The 18,497-nt window shown below is 44.0% G+C and overlaps 1 protein-coding gene across 1 annotated transcript in view; it reads right to left on the reverse strand.

The window, feature by feature from the left end:
• Positions 1–326: 326 nt before the first annotated feature.
• The window catches only part of LOC134911055 (fucolectin-like), an 83,006-nt gene continuing 64,835 nt past the window's right edge, over positions 327–18,497 (reverse strand). The window contains exons 2-3 of the mRNA XM_063919447.1: positions 11,386–11,692; positions 327–626 (exon numbers count right to left, since the gene is read on the reverse strand). Coding sequence (XP_063775517.1) covers positions 488–626; positions 11,386–11,692 — 446 coding nt within the window. The 3' untranslated portion in view covers positions 327–487. The remainder of the gene's footprint in view (positions 627–11,385; positions 11,693–18,497) is intronic.

Genomic DNA, 18,497 nt, shown 5'->3' on the forward strand with positions numbered 1-18,497 from the left:
ATTTATAAACCAGATATTAGCTATGTGTAAACCTGTGATACTTTCCTGATATAAAGTTTGAATTTATTTCAATCACCTTGTTACATGGTAGCAGAACTGCAGGTGAGGTCAGAGAAAGTCTTAGTTCTACATTAATGACCCAAACCTCCAATCCTGAAGCCTAGAGTAGTGTCTGGTAACGTGGCCGGTAGACGGGCATCACAGGAGGAAATGTCCCAGACAACACTTAATGTACCAGTGTGGCCGCAGATTGCATAGTGACTATAGGACGATGGTGGATACTATTGTAGAAGCATAATATATGACACATGTTTTAATGCCTTTGATTTATTTCAGTGAATGAATTTTGAACCCAAAATATGCAAGAGGATAATTTTTCAGGTGAAAGAAGAGAAAGTGATTGGCTGTCGCAGTGTGATCAATGGATCTGAAAGACGGTAAAATCTCGCACCGACACTTTATGCAATAATAATCAGCATGATTAGCTTTAGTAGCCAATTATTTGTATCTCAGAGAAGTGGAGGTATTGTTGTCCCGGAAGATAGACAATCACATAGCGTCCCACCATCCCATCACACTTAAAGTTTTGTGACGCTCCAGCTGCTAATGTGGTAATCTCTCCGCAACTGTAGAACCAATAGGAAAAGAGTTCACGTTAGTGCACGCTGTACGTGATTATGTTCATTACACACATTTTCTAAGACACAGATCTACAGGAAGTTATTGCAGAAGTGACATCTGAGTTATTTCAAAACCTTTGTGTTGCAGTATGAAAGTGAATGATGATGTCACAGCCGCGTAATCAGTCGCAGGCTCTATATTATACTGGCCTCAGGACGTTTTCTGTCATTTCTACAGCAATAAACATCAAATAAAATCAAATGATTAAAAAGATTTGGTATTTTAAATAGGATCCCATATCATTCCAAATTCACCCACTAAATACTCATTTGGAGCCACATGTAATTGGGTGGTTTTTTCTGAAAAATACAAGTTTAGCGCTAAACTGGCACATTGTACTGGACTTACAAACTCACAGATGTAATAGGGTTTGGGAACATGCAAACATGTCCCCTGCAATCCCCAAACTCCCAATTGCACACATATAACTCGGACAAGGGGGGTCATTCCGAGTTGATCGCTCGCTAGCTACTTTTAGCAGCCGTACAAACGCATAGTCTCCGCCCACAGGGGAGTGTATTTTCGCTTTGCAAGTGTGCGAACGCGTGTGCAGCCGAGCTCTGCAAAAACAGTTTGTGCAGTTTCTGAGTAGGTCTGAACTTACTCAGCCCTTGCGATCACTTCAGTCTTTTTGGCGCTGGAATTGACGTCACCCCTCAAACGCCCGGACATGACTGCATTTTCCCTACCACTCCCAGTAAAAAGCCAGTTGACACCCATAAACGCCCTCTTTCTGTCAATCTCCTTGCGATCGGCTGTGCGTATTGTTTCTTCGTTAAAACCACCGCTCAGCAACGATCCGCTTTGTACCCGTATGACGCGCCTGCGCATTGCGGTGCATATGCATGCATAGTAGAAACCTGATCGCTGCGCTGTAATAGGATTACCAAAAGTCGCAAAAACAATAGACCGGCTTATGGCTGGCGACTATGACGAAGCGTGACACAGATCAGAGAGATCTTTCTTCACTTTCACACCCTCCTGACCCCAGGCCAACATTGCTGGGTGACCTTATCATACAGCCCATTAAGAACCTCTGCAATCTGGTGGATCATTAGTAACATCTATCCTTGTTTATCAATGCCTGTTTCCCTATAGAGTGTAGGCATGAGAGCAGGGCCCTCCTACCTCTATGTCTGTCTGCTATTACCCAGTTTTCTTTTATCACCGTTGTTTCAATTTGTAAAGAGCGATGGAATATATAAGAAACTATTAATAAATAAATAATGGGAAGCCCAGAGCCAATCACTGGTGGAGCTCCTCTGGTGCTGTAAGGTGATTGGCTCAGGGGTTTCCCATTGACAGGAGTCACCCGGGTCCCAGTCTTTTGCGCGGAGGGGCAGCATGTGGAAACACGTGCTGCTACTCAGTCCGGACTGGATCGGATTGATATTTTATTTAACCCCTGGGATGCCTACATGGAACAAATGGGATGTGTTCTACACTGGAATAGGGGAGTACAGTATTTAAGTTCTTTTCTACAGGTGACGCAGATTACTACTGGAGAAGAGGACATGAAGGACAGCGTGGGCTGTAGGTAAGTACAGATGTATCCACATTTATCTTGACTGTTAATAGGATTAACTGAGACTGGCCAGTCAGACTTAATCCCCTGCTGTAATGACTTATTCCCCTGCTGTATTGTTCTCTGTATTGTATTGCAGTTGAGAACAATAGCTGAAAGGTTTATGCTAATAAGTCATGTTGTGCCTAGGCACAGAAAACTACTCAAGATAACGGGGGATACATCTGTATGTGTGAGTGTCAGTATGTATGTGAGTGTGAATTAATGATTTATTAATGTTACTGTCATGGTGAGCGTGTAATATGTTTATTATAATATTTATTTTACAGGTAGAACTACAGGTACCAGCAGGCCTTTTAATTCCCCACACGCTGCTACAGTGATTGTGGTTCTACAAACACCAGCATGCGGGGAGGCCTCCTGGGATCTTTATTTCCACCTGTGAAAGATAATATTATTATTATTATTATTATTATTATTATTTTTATACACTTATTGGACTATGAAATCGGCATACACAGCCCGGTAATGCTGGGGATTGCCCCAGACTTCAGCCCTGGCTCTTGAGTGCCCTGCACAGTGGGCACTCCTTTATTGGAGGGTCCCAAATCCCCAGGGAACCCCAGCCAGGGCTAACTAGTTGGGGATTGATGCTTTGGCCGCTGGGACCCATATAAGCATATGCTCGGGCTGCAGAACTGCCACCCTGGCTAGTGAAGACCGGTGCTGGTTCCACAAATACGGAGACCCCTGCATCTCCCTCCCCATATATTTGGAACCAGGACTGGTCCAAGAGCTTGGTGCTGATTGTAAAACATACAGGGGAGCTCTACTCATTTTTTCCCTTTGGCTCACCAGTCCTTTCAGGATGCCAGATGATTGTGGCCATAAATGAGCTTATGGGATGATGACTGTCCCAGCATCTCTGTAATCGCTAATGCCCCTCGCTAATCCTTGTCTGAGTGGAACATCTCCTTTACTTCTCCCAGCTTGTTCACAGTATTACTCTCGTGGTAGGAGACAATATCTCCTTCTAGTTATTACAAAGCTGATAGTGAATATAGTTGTGCCCGGGAGTGAGCATACTGGACCTTTCAGGAAGCCTTATAAATTATATGAGCTGAGGTGTCCACCGGTGCCTTGGCAAAGACCCATGGTGCAGTTAAAATGAGTCAGTACCAGGCCAGAAGAAGTAAAGGGGATGTTCGGCTCAGATAAGGATTAGCGAGTGGCTTGGCTGAGAGAAGCGACAGATGTCTCTCTCAGCTAATCAGCAGTCAGCCCATTGAAATCAATGGGACTGAGCCCGAGGCAAAATCTGAAGAACCGTCAGCGGGATTGTGAGGTTTTACCCCGGTTTGGGATCCAGGGCATGCAGGGAGATCCAAGCTGTTGCTCAGATTGTCCCAGATCCCAGAATTTTGGGTGGGTCCACTTCCCAGAGAACCGGACCCGCTCATCTCTAGTATTAATATAATTTACTACTGAGATCAGAGTATTGTGGGGCCTTTTGAAGGCAGGGCCAAATTAACAACAAGGCAATAAAGGAGACACACATTGGGGGCCCCCCACATACAGTATAGCTACATAACCAATGTGAGGGCTCTGTGGCATAATGTGAACTGGGGGTCTACATTGGATTTAATACATTTGTATTGCTGGGAGCATTTGCACATTATACTTTTAGCAGCATTTCTTACTGACATTTTTATTTGTAGGGTCCCTACAAGTTAGCCATCGTGAGGCCCCCCAAACTTTAATCCAGCCCTTTGGGAAAGGTACAGATGGAGCCTCCGTTATTTTTGCTGTTTCCCCACCTAAACAGATGTTTAGTCGCACCTAGCGATAGCTTAGGTTGCTGAGTTTAATCACAGATAGGCGCGTTGATGCACTACTACATACTCAGCATGCAATACACATCTCCACCACTGGGTGGCTAATGCTCCACTAATCCAGTACTTTAGAGCAAATAGCGGCAGAATGATCTGATGGTACAATGGTCAGAAGGATCTGATGGTACAATGGTCAGATGGAGGGGGTCAATTAAATTATATATATATATATATATATATATATATATATAGTTAATACATACAAACATCTTAAAACACTTGTAAATTGCCAATTGCTGTGTTATTGATTGTGAGCGTCCAAGTCCCGTAGACAAAGCAATAGAGTAAAAATTCATATAGTTTATGCAGACGCAAATAAAGTGTGAAAGCAATAATGTAGTTCATTGACGTTAAAGTATGTACAGTATACTGTATGTATTGTACAAAATGAGTGTACAAGTCCCTTAACGGCATATAACAAACACCAATGGGAAGGAATCGCTGCTTACAGAACTTTTACACATGAGCTTGTGTATCTACCAAGAAGTGGTGTGGGCAAGCGGTGAAGTCTTCTGCCTCCCATACCAGGAGACCTGGGTTCGATTACCAAAGTGCAAGTGTATTTTTTTTCTGACACTCACTTTATTTTTTTATTTTTTTTTATCTATTGTAATATAACATACCAATTAATATAAATTAGTGTATTTTGGCATAATTAACTGTTCGAGCAACACAGTACTGTAGATCATCGGCATTAGAGAATCTATGTTGTACTTTATGAGAAGGAATCACTGCTACTGTACCATTTACACATCTATCAAAGCGACTGCAGTTTTCTATCTGAATTTAATATGCAGTGCAATATTGTGTTGTACATTTATTGTAACCTGACCTCCCTCCTGTCTACTGTATGAACTGTACAGCTCCCAGGGAGACAGGAAGAAGTTGGATGGGGGTAGAGGGAGGTGCTGGCTTAATACCGTGTTCTGTAATATGAGCATCCAAGTCCACTAACAGCATAAACAAATATTAATGGGAAGGAATCGCTGCTTACAGTACTTTGACACATGAGCTTGTGTATCTTCCAAGAAGTGGCATAGGCAAACAGTGAAGTCTTTGGCCTTTGATGCTGAGAGTCCCGGTTCGATTCCCAAAGTGCCAGTTCCAGGGTTTCTTTTCTGACACTAACTTTATTATTTCATTTTTTTAATCTATTGTAACATACCTTCACATTCAATAGAAGTGTACACACAGGTTTTACATAAATCAGGGTAAAGCTGTAGGAACAACACATTCCACTATCTAAAATACACATCGGCAATGAGGACCCGTAGACATACCAATTAATATAAATTAGTTAAGTCTGATGCAACTAAATGTTCTAGCAACACAGTACTGTAGATCACCGGCGTTAGAGTATCTGTGTTGTACTTTATGAGAAGAATCACTGCTACTGTACCATTTACACATCTATCAAAGTGACTGCAGTTCTCTATCTGATTTTCATATGCAGTACAATATTGTGTTGTATATTTATTGTAACCTGACCTCCCTCCCTGTCTACAGTATGAACAGTGCAGGCTCCCAGGGGGAAGGGGGGAAGGGAGGTGGGTAGGGGGAGGTGCTGGCTAAATACCGTGTTCTGCCTTATGAGCATCCAAGTTCCTTAACAGCATAAACAAACACTAATGTTTTTTTTAAATCTATTGTAATATAACTTCACATTCAATAGAAGTGTGCACACTTCTAGTCATTACAGCAGAGTACATCCAGGAACTTAGGGAGGAGCTTTTATCTCTCCCCATTATACTCAGAAAGATAACATTTGCCTCTGTAGCCTTTAGAGCAGGGTACATTACAAGCTATTCATGCTATGTAGTACTTAAATACAAATCCAGGAACTTAGGGAGGAGCTTTTATCTCTCTTCTTTATACTTATAAAGACAGCAATTGCCGCTGTACGTTACAAGCTGTTCATGCTATTTAGTACTCAAATACAAAATACTGTACAGAGATGCTAAGCATGGTGATTTGGCATCCAGGAACTTAGGGAGGAGCTGTTATCTCTCCCCATTATACTTTGAAATATATCACTTCCCGCTGTACGTTACAAGCTGTTCATGCTATTTAGTACTCAAATACAAAATACTGTACAGAGATGCTAAGCACAGTGATTTGGCATCCAGGAACTTAGGGAGGAGCTTTTATCTCTCCCGATTATACTTAGAAAGATAACATTTTCCTCTGTAGCCTGTAGAGCAGGGTAAGTTACAAGCTGTTGGTGCTACTTAGTACTCAAATAGAAACTATTGTACTGAGATGCTAAACACAGTGTTTTGACATCCAGGAACTTAGGGAGGAGCTTTCATCTCTCCCCATTATACTTAGAAAGATAACACTTGCCGCTGTAACACTTGCCGCTGTACATTACAAGCTGTTCATGCTACTCTGCTGGCGCCCAAAATGGCTGCCTCGCTTGTGCATGCTCCTGAACATCTCCATAAAACTGCTTAAATTCACCACAACTGACCTATGAATCATCATAAATTTCCAAGGACTTACCTTTAACTTGTACTACTCTACGCGGACATCTCATCAAAACCAACGGATTGCATTCCTGTACTGAGATAAAACCTGGATTGAATCCTGAATTGAATCATCTGCATACCTCCACTGAGAAGTACTTCAGTTTGGCAGCTACTGTACTCTGCATTGGACATCCCAGATAAGGTACTGTGGACTGCAACCTATCTTTGGTTCCATCCAGCACCTCAATTAGACATCATCCACCTCTGTTCTCTGAGCAACAAATAAGTGACTTATGGCATGAATCAACTAATATCAGTATATTCAGGCTCTGAATTACTGAAGGCTCACTGTTTCAAACTGCAGGATCCATTTCCCAGGACACGTTATCACTACCCCCACAAGAAATCTACTTCAAAGGCCTCTCACACTAAGACTTTTCACACCTACACAGTAGGAATTGGCTTCTAACACCTTTCCACAAGACTGCCTATCCTAGGATAATTGACTAAATCAGCAGTTATTTTATTTATCACTTGCTTCAAATATACACAATAGGTTATAGCAATAACTCTGTTCATAAACCCATTATAATTTTGGATCACTTACCGAATTGGGGGAAAACAAAACACAAACAGGAAAAAAAAAACACTGCTTTCTCTCCCCCTCTCATTATCATATGCAGCCCATACTTATAGTGACCTGTCATTGATGACCCAATGTATACGTATTCCTCCAGCTTCATTCTTTCACTCCGCCCACCACATTCTGCAGTTCCTATCACACCATCACAGGCTTCTATTCTCCAATCCCATGCCATTTTAAAAAGAAAACACAGGCGCATTCGTGGGAAGAGAGCAGGCCAGAAATGTATCTTCCCCGGTAACTACTTAAGTCTTTTGCCCACCTGCTCACCCCCATATTCAAAGAACAATCATATAGAAGTGATACCCAAAAGACGGACCTGTGTTTGGAAGAACAGAACTGTCAACTCTCACTTTGTGACCCCCATACCCAGAGCTCCTGCACTTAACATAAAGAAAACTGAAGGCCCTCTGGTATGCCCAATCAGGTCAGTCCTTTGTAATGCCAGATCTATAAGAAACAAGACTGCAACAATTGCTGACCTTATTGAATCTGCAGATCTAGCTAGTATTACAGAGACCTGGCTAGATGAAAATGCAGCACCTATATTGGAGGCTTCGATCCCAAAACAACTACTCTGTCATCCTCAACCCAAGACTGGACCGCATGGGTGGCAGGGTGGCTATTTGCTTCAATAAAGACCTTAAAATTAGGGCCCACCCTATTGAAATTACTTGCTCATTCAAGTGCATTGCTGCCTGGAGTTCGACAGGATTAGGTTTCAGAGTATTCTCATTTACCGGCTCCTGGAGATGGAAAGATATTTCTACAATAAATTGCAGACACTGCAGCTGGCCTGGTTCTGGAACATCAAAAATGTCTCATCCTCGGGGATTTCAATGCATGGGTGGATGATGAGCTCTCACACCTTGGCCAAGACCTCCTGTGCACAATGAATGGTTTGGGCTTCACACAGGTCATTCCTTCTGCCACACATAAAAGTGGTCACACTCTGGACCTTGTCTTTCAGATTGGATTAGAAGTCACTGACCTACAAATAAACCCAGTCATCTGGTCAGACCACCACTCCCTTTGGTTCTCAGTTGCAACCCGTCAAATCAGATCTCTGCCCGTAGAGTTGACCAGTTATCGTCCAAGGAGGGGTATGATCCCCCAGGCTCTTGAAGCAAATCTGTATCTCTCTGCTATACTGGGAGCCTGTGAAGATCCCTGTTCCATAGTCCATTATTATAATAGGGATGTTATGGCTGCAATTGATATTATTGCCCCTGTGTGTATAAGACCTTGTAAACCACAACGTCAAGCTCAATGGTTCGACAACAGCATTAGTGAGCTCAAGTAAAGGGGCCGTAGACTGGAAAGATGATGGAGGAAGACTAACCTAGTGGATGACAAAATAAAACTAATAAAGCATAACAAAGACTATCAATTAACAATCATTTGTAAGAAATCACAGTTCCTGTCAAATGAGATCACAGCAGCAAACAATAGGCCAGCTCAACTTTTCCGCACAGTGGAGATGCTTTGCAAGCCAGCATGCCTGCAGACTGATGAAACTCTCTCCCAGGCAATATGCAAAGAGTTTGCAAACCTCTTTGCAGATAAAATATCCACCATCTGGGCTGGAATCTCCACAGTGCCATCAAAGGAGTGCCAAACTACAAAGCATGCCAATATAAGCCTCCTTCCTTCATGGACCAGCTTTGACCCAGTGGATGTAAAGGACACTGCTGACATTGCTCAGATTTTGCGACTCACCACCTGTGATCTGGACCCGGCCTGAATCAAGCTTCTAATAGGTTGTATGGATATAAATGGTCCTGTCTTTGCAAAAATTGTTCAATGCTCTTTGCAGACAGGCATTTTTTCCGGGACCCCAAAAGGAAGCAATTGTTAGACCGCTTCTTAAAAAACCTAATTTAGATCCTGACTGCATGACCAACTACAGCCCGGTATCAAACCTTCCTTTCCTAGAAAAGGTTATTGAGAAAGTGGTTGCAAATCAACTGGAAACCCACCTGACAACCCATGATATTTATGATCCATTCCAATCAGGATTCAGGAGAAGACATAGCTCTGAAACAGCCCTGGTGTGTGTGTTAAATGAACTCTGATGGCAAGAGACAGAGGTGACTGTTCAATATTAATCCTTCTGGATCTCTCTGCAGCATTTGATACCGTGGACCATGGGCTTCTGATTGAGCGAATTATACATTTCTGTGGTCTGGATGGCACAGTCCTAAACTGGTTCAAATCATTTCTCACAGGCAGGTCACAGAGAGTATCATCTGGATTATACTCATCACCATCAGTGCCATTGTCATGTGGTGTCCCACAAGGTTCTATACTATCCCCCATGCTTTTTGCAGTACACATGCTCACATTGGATAAAATAATCAGGCGCCATGGCCTGGTCTACCACTGCTATGCAGATGAAACACAACTGTACTTGTCCTTTGCTCCGGGCACTGATAACCCAATAGCAACCATAAATGGCTGTCTAGCTGAGCTCCAGGAGTGGATGAGCGCCAGTTGGCTGCGACTGAACCCGAATAAAACAGAGGTCCTTATGATACGACCGCAACATCAAAGGAAAAGACTGCAGCATAGCCAACCAATAGGACTTACACTCGCGGATTCAGAATTACAGACCACTGATCGTGAGCGGAATCTTGGTGTTGTCCTGGATGGTGGCTTGACACTTAAACATCACATATCAGCCACAATCAAATCCTCTTTCTTTCACCTGAGGAACATAGCCAGAATCAAGCACTTAATTCCCTCAGATTATCTGCCAAAAGTCATACATGCATTGGAATACTCTCGATTAGACTACTGTAATGCCCTCTACATTGGTCTCCCAGCAAAAGAATTGCAGCGCTTACAGCTGGTGCAAAACACAGCTGCCAGGCTGTTACCCAACCAGCCCCGTTCTAACCACATAACACCCATCCTCTATTCCCTTCACTGGCTGCCTGTAAGATGGCGAATCATCTTCAAGATTGGCTTACTGAGTTTCAAAGCATTACATGACCAGGGCCCAAGGTACCTGAAGCAGCTTCTGACCCCATACTGCCCCACTCGATTACTGCGATCTGTAGATGAAGGACTTTAAGCAGTACCTAGAATCTACCGTAATTCATCTGAGGGTGGAGCTTTTAGTCATGCGGCTCCGACTCTATGGAACTCACTTCCCCGCACAGTGCGAGAGGCCCCAACTATAGAATCCTTCAAAAGTAGACTCAAGACTTTCCTGTTTACTCAAGAATTTCCATAATGTCCCTTTTAGTATCTTCATGCTTCTGTATTTTATGAAAATATACCTCATTCTTTTCTGTACTATATTATGTTATGTATCTGTTAAGCGCCTTGAGTCCTATTGGAGAAAGAGCGCTATATAAATAAAATTATTATTATTATTAAATACAAAATACTATACAGCGATGCTAAGCACAGTGAATTGGCATCCAGGAACTTAGGGAGGAGCTTTTCTCTCTCCCCATTATACTTATTACTATGGTATTTGGACGCTCACATATCCCTAACATGATTAGACCATACTGTACCTGTAACACATTAATTTGCATCTGTATATGCTGTACTATTTGCGTCTGTACTGTATATACTGTTATATAGTGTATGACATAATGTAGCATAATGTAGCATAATGAGACGCACCAGTAAAGTAGTTCCTACGCTGTAGTTCAGTATTGCATTTAAATGGAGACCACACGTATGCGCATTGGTGATTTTAAAAAGCGACATCTGGTGGATGATCGCTGGTATTACACTCAAAGGTAACGCCAAATGCTCTGTGTGCCTCCCTGTGACTAGGCGTGCCTCCTTCCACCCAGGCATGCTGCATATACCCGATCGCGACTAATGCCTCAGCCAGCCTAGATAATGGCGGCTCCACCTGTAGATGGCGACCAGTGCCGGTTGCCTGTCACGGCATTAGAGTATGCCTTCTCTGTGGTCTCCAAGGCATTGGCAGAACCGATGGAACAACTAGGGTTCACCTCTATAATCAGAATTGTTGTAAACATTTTCACATTTTTGAACCTTGACACCTTTGTAAATGTTATACGTCACTGAGCTTCTGAATGGGAACACAGCTGGGTATTTTCCCATCATTCTCCTCTGATAATTTGCTTTGTTAGAGGTAAGTTACTTAAATACCCTTCATGACATCTCTATGTATAATTGTGTCCTCACCTTGGATTGGTCTTTCCATCATTTTCCAGTGAGTTCCCAACAACAATTTTTGCTCCGTTCAGCCGTTCTGCACAGCAATCTCCTCGGTTGGTGATAATTATATTGGAGATGTGATAGGAATCCAGTAAGTCCACTCTAAACCAGGGACCAACATCATTACTAGAGTGAAAGCACGACCCATGGTAATAGTTGGGATCTGTGTTTCCATCTATTGCATTCATACCCAGGCCCAAATATCCAACGGAAGGGTCTAGAGATATAGATGACTGTGTAGCACGGCCTCTAAGAGCAAGATTCTCATATACTGCTGTATGAAAAGATATGAAGGGAAAAATACATTACAATTTGGTATTGGGCAGCGTGTTATACTAAACAGTAATAATACAGCACAGGGATTGTCATGATGCACAGTACGTAAGGTAGTGCAGGTTGAGGTCATTGAGTTCTTGAAATGTTGCACCTTTATAAAGTAGTCTAGTATCTCCAGGCTGAAAAAACACTGAACAGATATTTCACCACCCAAAAATATATCTCCAATCAATTCCAAAAATATTTCCAAACTCTCTACACCGAAATTCCAGACGCACCCTTATTGACCAAATCTCTTATAGATAAAATCCGCTTACCAACTTTAAGCACACAACAACTAGAACATTTGGAAGAAGATATCACAGAAGATGAAATTAAAAAGGCTATCCAAGATCTTAAACTGAATAAATCTCCTGGTCCAGACGGACGGAGTGGAGAATACTATAGAATACTACGAGACAGTTTTGAATTATTTCACCTGCTATTCAAAGGAAAACCCAAATACACTGATTTTAACTGAAGCCCATACCATTTTATAACCAAAGCCCAATAAAGGCCCAGAATTAGTGGACTCATTTAGACCAATTAAGCTTATAAATGTTGATTTTAAATGACTGTCAAAAATGATGTCCTCACGTCTACAATCTATAAAGCCTTCTATTCTTACACAACATCAGTGAGGCTTCACACACTACAGACACTCAGTTTTTGCTATTAGATCTGCATTATCTGCAATAATAGCAACAAAATCTTTGAAAAATCACGACAATATTCTTTAAAGTTTACATGCGCAAAAAGCATTCCATCAGATCTCATGGAAATACCTGTATCAAATTCTAGAGAGAAGTAATTCTGGTCCTTCCTTTATCAGTTTGATAACATTTTTATATACTGAACCTAAAACCACCTTAATAGTCAATAACCTATTTAGTGACCCAGTAAATCTCCAGAGAGGAATGAGACAAAGATGCTCCATGTCCCCTGTCTTGTTCAGGTTAGCTCTGGATCCTTAAGTAAGAATCTAACAGGATATGAAAGTATTTGAAGTCAATCAAATTGGTGCTCACTCTCTTACATTATTAGCCTTTGTGGACGATTTATTATTATTTCTCTCTAACCCAAAAAATAGTCTACAAACAGTTATTGACACAATAACACAATTCGGTCTCATTTCTGGTAGAGATGAGCGCCGGCAATTTTTCGGGTTTTGTGTTTTGGTTTTGGGTTCGGTTCCGCGGCCGTGTTTTGGGTTCGACCGCGTTTTGGCAAAACCTCACCGAATTTTTTTTGTCGGATTCGGGTGTGTTTTGGATTCGGGTGTTTTTTTCAAAAAACCCTAAAAAACAGCTTAAATCATAGAATTTGGGGGTAATTTTGATCCCAAAGTATTATTAACCTCAAAAAACATAATTTACACTCATTTTCAGCCTATTCTGAACACATCACACCTCACAATATTATTTTTAGTCCTAAAATTTGCACCGAGGTCGCTGTGTGAGTAAGATAAGCGACCCTAGTGGCCGACACAAACACCGGGCCCATCTAGGAGTGGCACTGCAGTGTCACGCAGGATGTCCCTTCCAAAAAACCCTCCCCAAACAGCACATGACGCAAAGAAAAAAAGAGGCGCAATGAGGTAGCTGTGTGAGTAAGATTAGCGACCCTAGTGGCCGACACAAACACCGGGCCCATCTAGGAGTGGCACTGCAGTGTCACGCAGGATGTCCCTTCCAAAAAACCCTCCCCAAACAGCACATGACGCAAAGAAAAAAAGAGGCGCAATGAGGTAGCTGACTGTGTGAGAAAGATAAGCGACCCTAGTGGCCGACACAAACACCGGGCCCATCTAGGAGTGGCACTGCAGTGTCACGCAGGATGTCCCTTCCAAAAAAACCTCCCCAAACAGCACATGACGCAAAGAAAAAAAGAGGCGCAATGAGGTAGCTGACTGTGTGAGAAAGATAAGCGACCCTAGTGGCCGACACAAACACCGGGCCCATCTAGGAGTGGCACTGCAGTGTCACGCAGGATGTCCCTTCCAAAAAACCCTCCCCAAACAGCACATGACGCAAAGAAAAAAAGAGGCGCAATGAGGTAGCTGTGTGAGAAAGATAAGCGACCCTAGTGGCCGACACAAACACCGGGCCCATCTAGGAGTGGCACTGCAGTGTCACGCAGGATGTCCCTTCCAAAAAACCCTCCCCAAACAGCACATGACGCAAAGAAAAAAAGAGGCGCAATGAGGTAGCTGTGTGAGTAAGATTAGCGACCCTAGTGGCCGACACAAACACCGGGCCCATCTAGGAGTGGCACTGCAGTGTCACGCAGGATGGCCCTTCCAAAAAACCCTCCCCAAACAGCACATGACGCAAAGAAAAAAAGAGGCGCAATGAGGTAGCTGACTGTGTGAGTAAGATTAGCGACCCTAGTGGCCGACACAAACACCGGGCACATCTAGGAGTGGCACTGCAGTGTCACGCAGGATGTCCCTTCCAAAAAACCCTCCCCAAACAGCACATGACGCAAAGAAAAAAAGAGGCGCAATGAGGTAGCTGTGTGAGTAAGATTAGCGACCCTAGTGGCCGACACAAACACCGGGCCCATCTAGGAGTGGCACTGCAGTGTCACGCAGGATGTCCCTTCCAAAAAACCCTCCCCAATCAGCACATGATGCAAAGAAAAAGAAAAGAAAAAAGAGGTGCAAGATGGAATTATCCTTGGGCCCTCCCACCCACCCTTATGTTGTATAAACAAAACAGGACATGCACACTTTAACCAACCCATCATTTCAGTGACAGGGTCTGCCACACGACTGTGACTGATATGACGGGTTGGTTTGGACCCCCCCCAAAAAAGAAGCAATTAATCTCTCCTTGCACAAACTGGCTCTACAGAGGCAAGATGTCCACCTCATCTTCACCCTCCGATATATCACCGTGTACATCCCCCTCCTCACAGATTATCAATTCGTCCCCACTGGAATCCACCATCTCAGCTCCCTGTGTACTTTGTGGAGGCAATTGCTGCTGGTCAATGTCTCCGCGGAGGAATTGATTATAATTCATTTTAATGAACATCATCTTCTCCACATTTTCTGGATGTAACCTCGTACGCCGATTGCTGACAAGGTGAGCGGCGGCACTAAACACTCTTTCGGAGTACACACTTGTGGGAGGGCAACTTAGGTAGAATAAAGCCAGTTTGTGCAAGGGCCTCCAAATTGCCTCTTTTTCCTGCCAGTATAAGTACGGACTGTGTGACGTGCCTACTTGGATGCGGTCACTCATATAATCCTCCACCATTCTATCAATGTTGAGAGAATCATATGCAGTGACAGTAGACGACATGTCCGTAATCGTTGTCAGGTCCTTCAGTCCGGACCAGATGTCAGCATCAGCAGTCGCTCCAGACTGCCCTGCATCACCGCCAGCGGGTGGGCTCGGAATTCTGAGCCTTTTCCTCGCACCCCCAGTTGCGGGAGAATGTGAAGGAGGAGATGTTGACAGGTCGCGTTCCGCTTGACTTGACAATTTTGTCACCAGCAGGTCTTTCAACCCCAGCAGACCTGTGTCTGCCGGAAAGAGAGATCCAAGGTAGGCTTTAAATCTAGGATCGAGCACGGTGGCCAAAATGTAGTGCTCTGATTTCAACAGATTGACCACCCGTGAATCCTTGTTAAGCGAATTAAGGGCTGCATCCACAAGTCCCACATGCCTAGCGGAATCGCTCCGTGTTAGCTCCTTCTTCAATGCCTCCAGCTTCTTCTGCAAAAGCCTGATGAGGGGAATGACCTGACTCAGGCTGGCAGTGTCTGAACTGACTTCACGTGTGGCAAGTTCAAAGGGCATCAGAACCTTGCACAACGTTGAAATCATTCTCCACTGCACTTGAGACAGGTGCATTCCATCTCCTATATCGTGCTCAATTGTATAGGCTTGAATGGCCTTTTGCTGCTCCTCCAACCTCTGAAGCATATAGAGGGTTGAATTCCACCTCGTTACCACTTCTTGCTTCAGATGATGGCAGGGCAGGTTCAGTAGTTTTTGGTGGTGCTCCAGTCTTCTGTACGTGGTGCCTGTACGCCGAAAGTGTCCCGCAATTTTTCTGGCCACCGACAGCATCTCTTGCACGCCCCTGTCGTTTTTAAAAAAATTCTGCACCACCAAATTCAAGGTATGTGCAAAACATGGGACGTGCTGGAATTTGCCCATATTTAATGCACACACAATATTGCTGGCGTTGTCCGATGCCACAAATCCACAGGAGAGTCCAATTGGGGTAAGCCATTCCGCGATGATCTTCCTCAGTTGCCGTAAGAGGTTTTCAGCTGTGTGCGTATTCTGGAAAGCGGTGATACAAAGCGTAGCCTGCCTAGGAAAGAGTTGGCGTTTGCGAGATGCTGCTACTGGTGCCGCCGCTGCTGTTCTTGCGGCGGGAGTCCATACATCTACCCAGTGGGCTGTCACAGTCATATAGTCCTGACCCTGCCCTGCTCCACTTGTCCACATGTCCGTGGTTAAGTGGACATTGGGTACAACTGCATTTTTTAGGACACTGGTGAGTCTTTTTCTGACGTCCGTGTACATTCTCGGTATCGCCTGCCTAGAGAAGTGGAACCTAGATGGTATTTGGTAACGGGGGCACACTGCCTCAATAAATTGTCTAGTTCCCTGTGAACTAACGGCGGATACCGGACGCACGTCTAACACCAACATAGTTGTCAAGGACTCAGTTATCCGCTTTGCAGTAGGATGACTGCTGTGATATTTCATCTTCCTCGCAAAGGACTGTTGAACAGTCAATTGCTTACTGGAAGTAGTACAAGTGGGCTTACGACTTCCCCTCTGGGATGACCATCGACTCCCAGCGGCAACAACAGCAGCGCCAGCAGCAGTAGGCGTTACACGCAAGGATGCATCGGAGGAATCCCAGGCAGGAGAGGACTCGTCAGACTTGCCAGTGACATGGCCTGCAGGACTATTGGCATTCCTGGGGAAGGAGGAAATTGACACTGAGGGAGTTGGTGGGGTGGTTTGCGTGAGCTTGGTTACAAGAGGAAGGGATTTACTGGTCAGTGGACTGCTTCCGCTGTCACCCAAAGTTTTTGAACTTGTCACTGACTTATTATGAATGCGCTGCAGGTGACGTATAAGGGAGGATGTTCCGAGGTGGTTAACGTCCTTACCCCTACTTATTACAGCTTGACAAAGGGAACACACGGCTTGACACCTGTTGTCCGCATTTCTGGTGAAATACCTCCACACCGAAGAGCTGATTTTTTTGGTATTTTCACCTGGCATGTCAACGGCCATATTCCTCCCACGGACAACAGGTGTCTCCCCGGGTGCCTGACTTAAACAAACCACCTCACCATCAGAATCCTCCTGGTCAATTTCCTCCCCAGCGCCAGCAACACCCATATCCTCCTCATCCTGGTGTACTTCAACACTGACATCTTCAATCTGACTATCAGGAACTGGACTGCGGGTGCTCCTTCCAGCACTTGCAGGGGGCATGCAAATAGTGGAAGGCGCATGCTCTTCACGTCCAGTGTTGGGAAGGTCAGGCATCGCAAACGACACAATTGGACTCTCCTTGTGGATTTGGGATTTCAAAGAACGCACAGTTCTTTGCGGTGCTTTTGCCAGCTTGAGTCTTTTCAGTTTTCTAGCGAGAGGCTGAGTGCTTCCATCCTCATGTGAAGCTGAACCACTAGCCATGAACATAGGCCAGGGCCTCAGCCGTTCCTTGCCACTCCGTGTGGTAAATGGCATATTGGCAAGTTTACGCTTCTCCTCCGACAATTTTATTTTAGGTTTTGGAGTCCTTTTTTTTCTGATATTTGGTGTTTTGGATTTGACATGCTCTGTACTATGACATTGGGCATCGGCCTTGGCAGACGACGTTGCTGGCATTTCATCGTCTCGGCCATGACTAGTGGCAGCAGCTTCAGCACGAGGTGGAAGTGGATCTTGATCTTTCCCTAATTTTGGAACCTCAACTTTTTTGTTCTCCATATTTTATAGGCAGAACTAAAAGGCACCTCAGGTAAACAATGGAGATGGATGGATTGGATACTAGTATACAATTATGGACGGACTGCCACGGTTAGGTGGTATAAAAAAACCACGGTTAGGTGGTATATATTATAATAATAATACAATTATGGATGGACGGACTGCCTGCCGACTGCCGACACAGAGGTAGCCACAGCCGTGAACTACCGCACTGTACACTGGTTGATAAAGAGATAGTAGTATACTCGTAACAACTAGTATGACACTATGACGACGGTATAAAGAAAGAAAAAAAAATACCACAGTTAGGTGGTATATATTATAATAATAATACAATTATGGATGGACGGACTGCCTGCCGACTGCCGACACAGAGGTAGCCACAGCCGTGAACTACCGCACTGTACACTGGTTGATAAAGAGATAGTAGTATACTCGTAACAACTAGTATGACACTATGACGACGGTATAAAGAATGAAAAAAAAACCACGGTTAGGTGGTATATATTATAATAATAATACAATTATGGATGGACGGACTGCCTGCCGACTGCCGACACAGAGGTAGCCACAGCCGTGAACTACCGCACTGTACACTGGTTGATAAAGAGATAGTAGTATACTCGTTACAACTAGTATGACACTATGACGACGGTATAAAGAAAGAAAAAAAAATACCACAGTTAGGTGGTATATATTATAATAATAATACAATTATGGATGGACGGACTGCCTGCCGACTGCTGACACAGAGGTAGCCACAGCCGTGAACTACCGCACTGTACA

The sequence above is a fragment of the Pseudophryne corroboree genome, chromosome 4 (genome assembly GCF_028390025.1).
Source record: "Pseudophryne corroboree isolate aPseCor3 chromosome 4, aPseCor3.hap2, whole genome shotgun sequence".
Lineage (NCBI taxonomy): Eukaryota > Metazoa > Chordata > Amphibia > Anura > Myobatrachidae > Pseudophryne > Pseudophryne corroboree.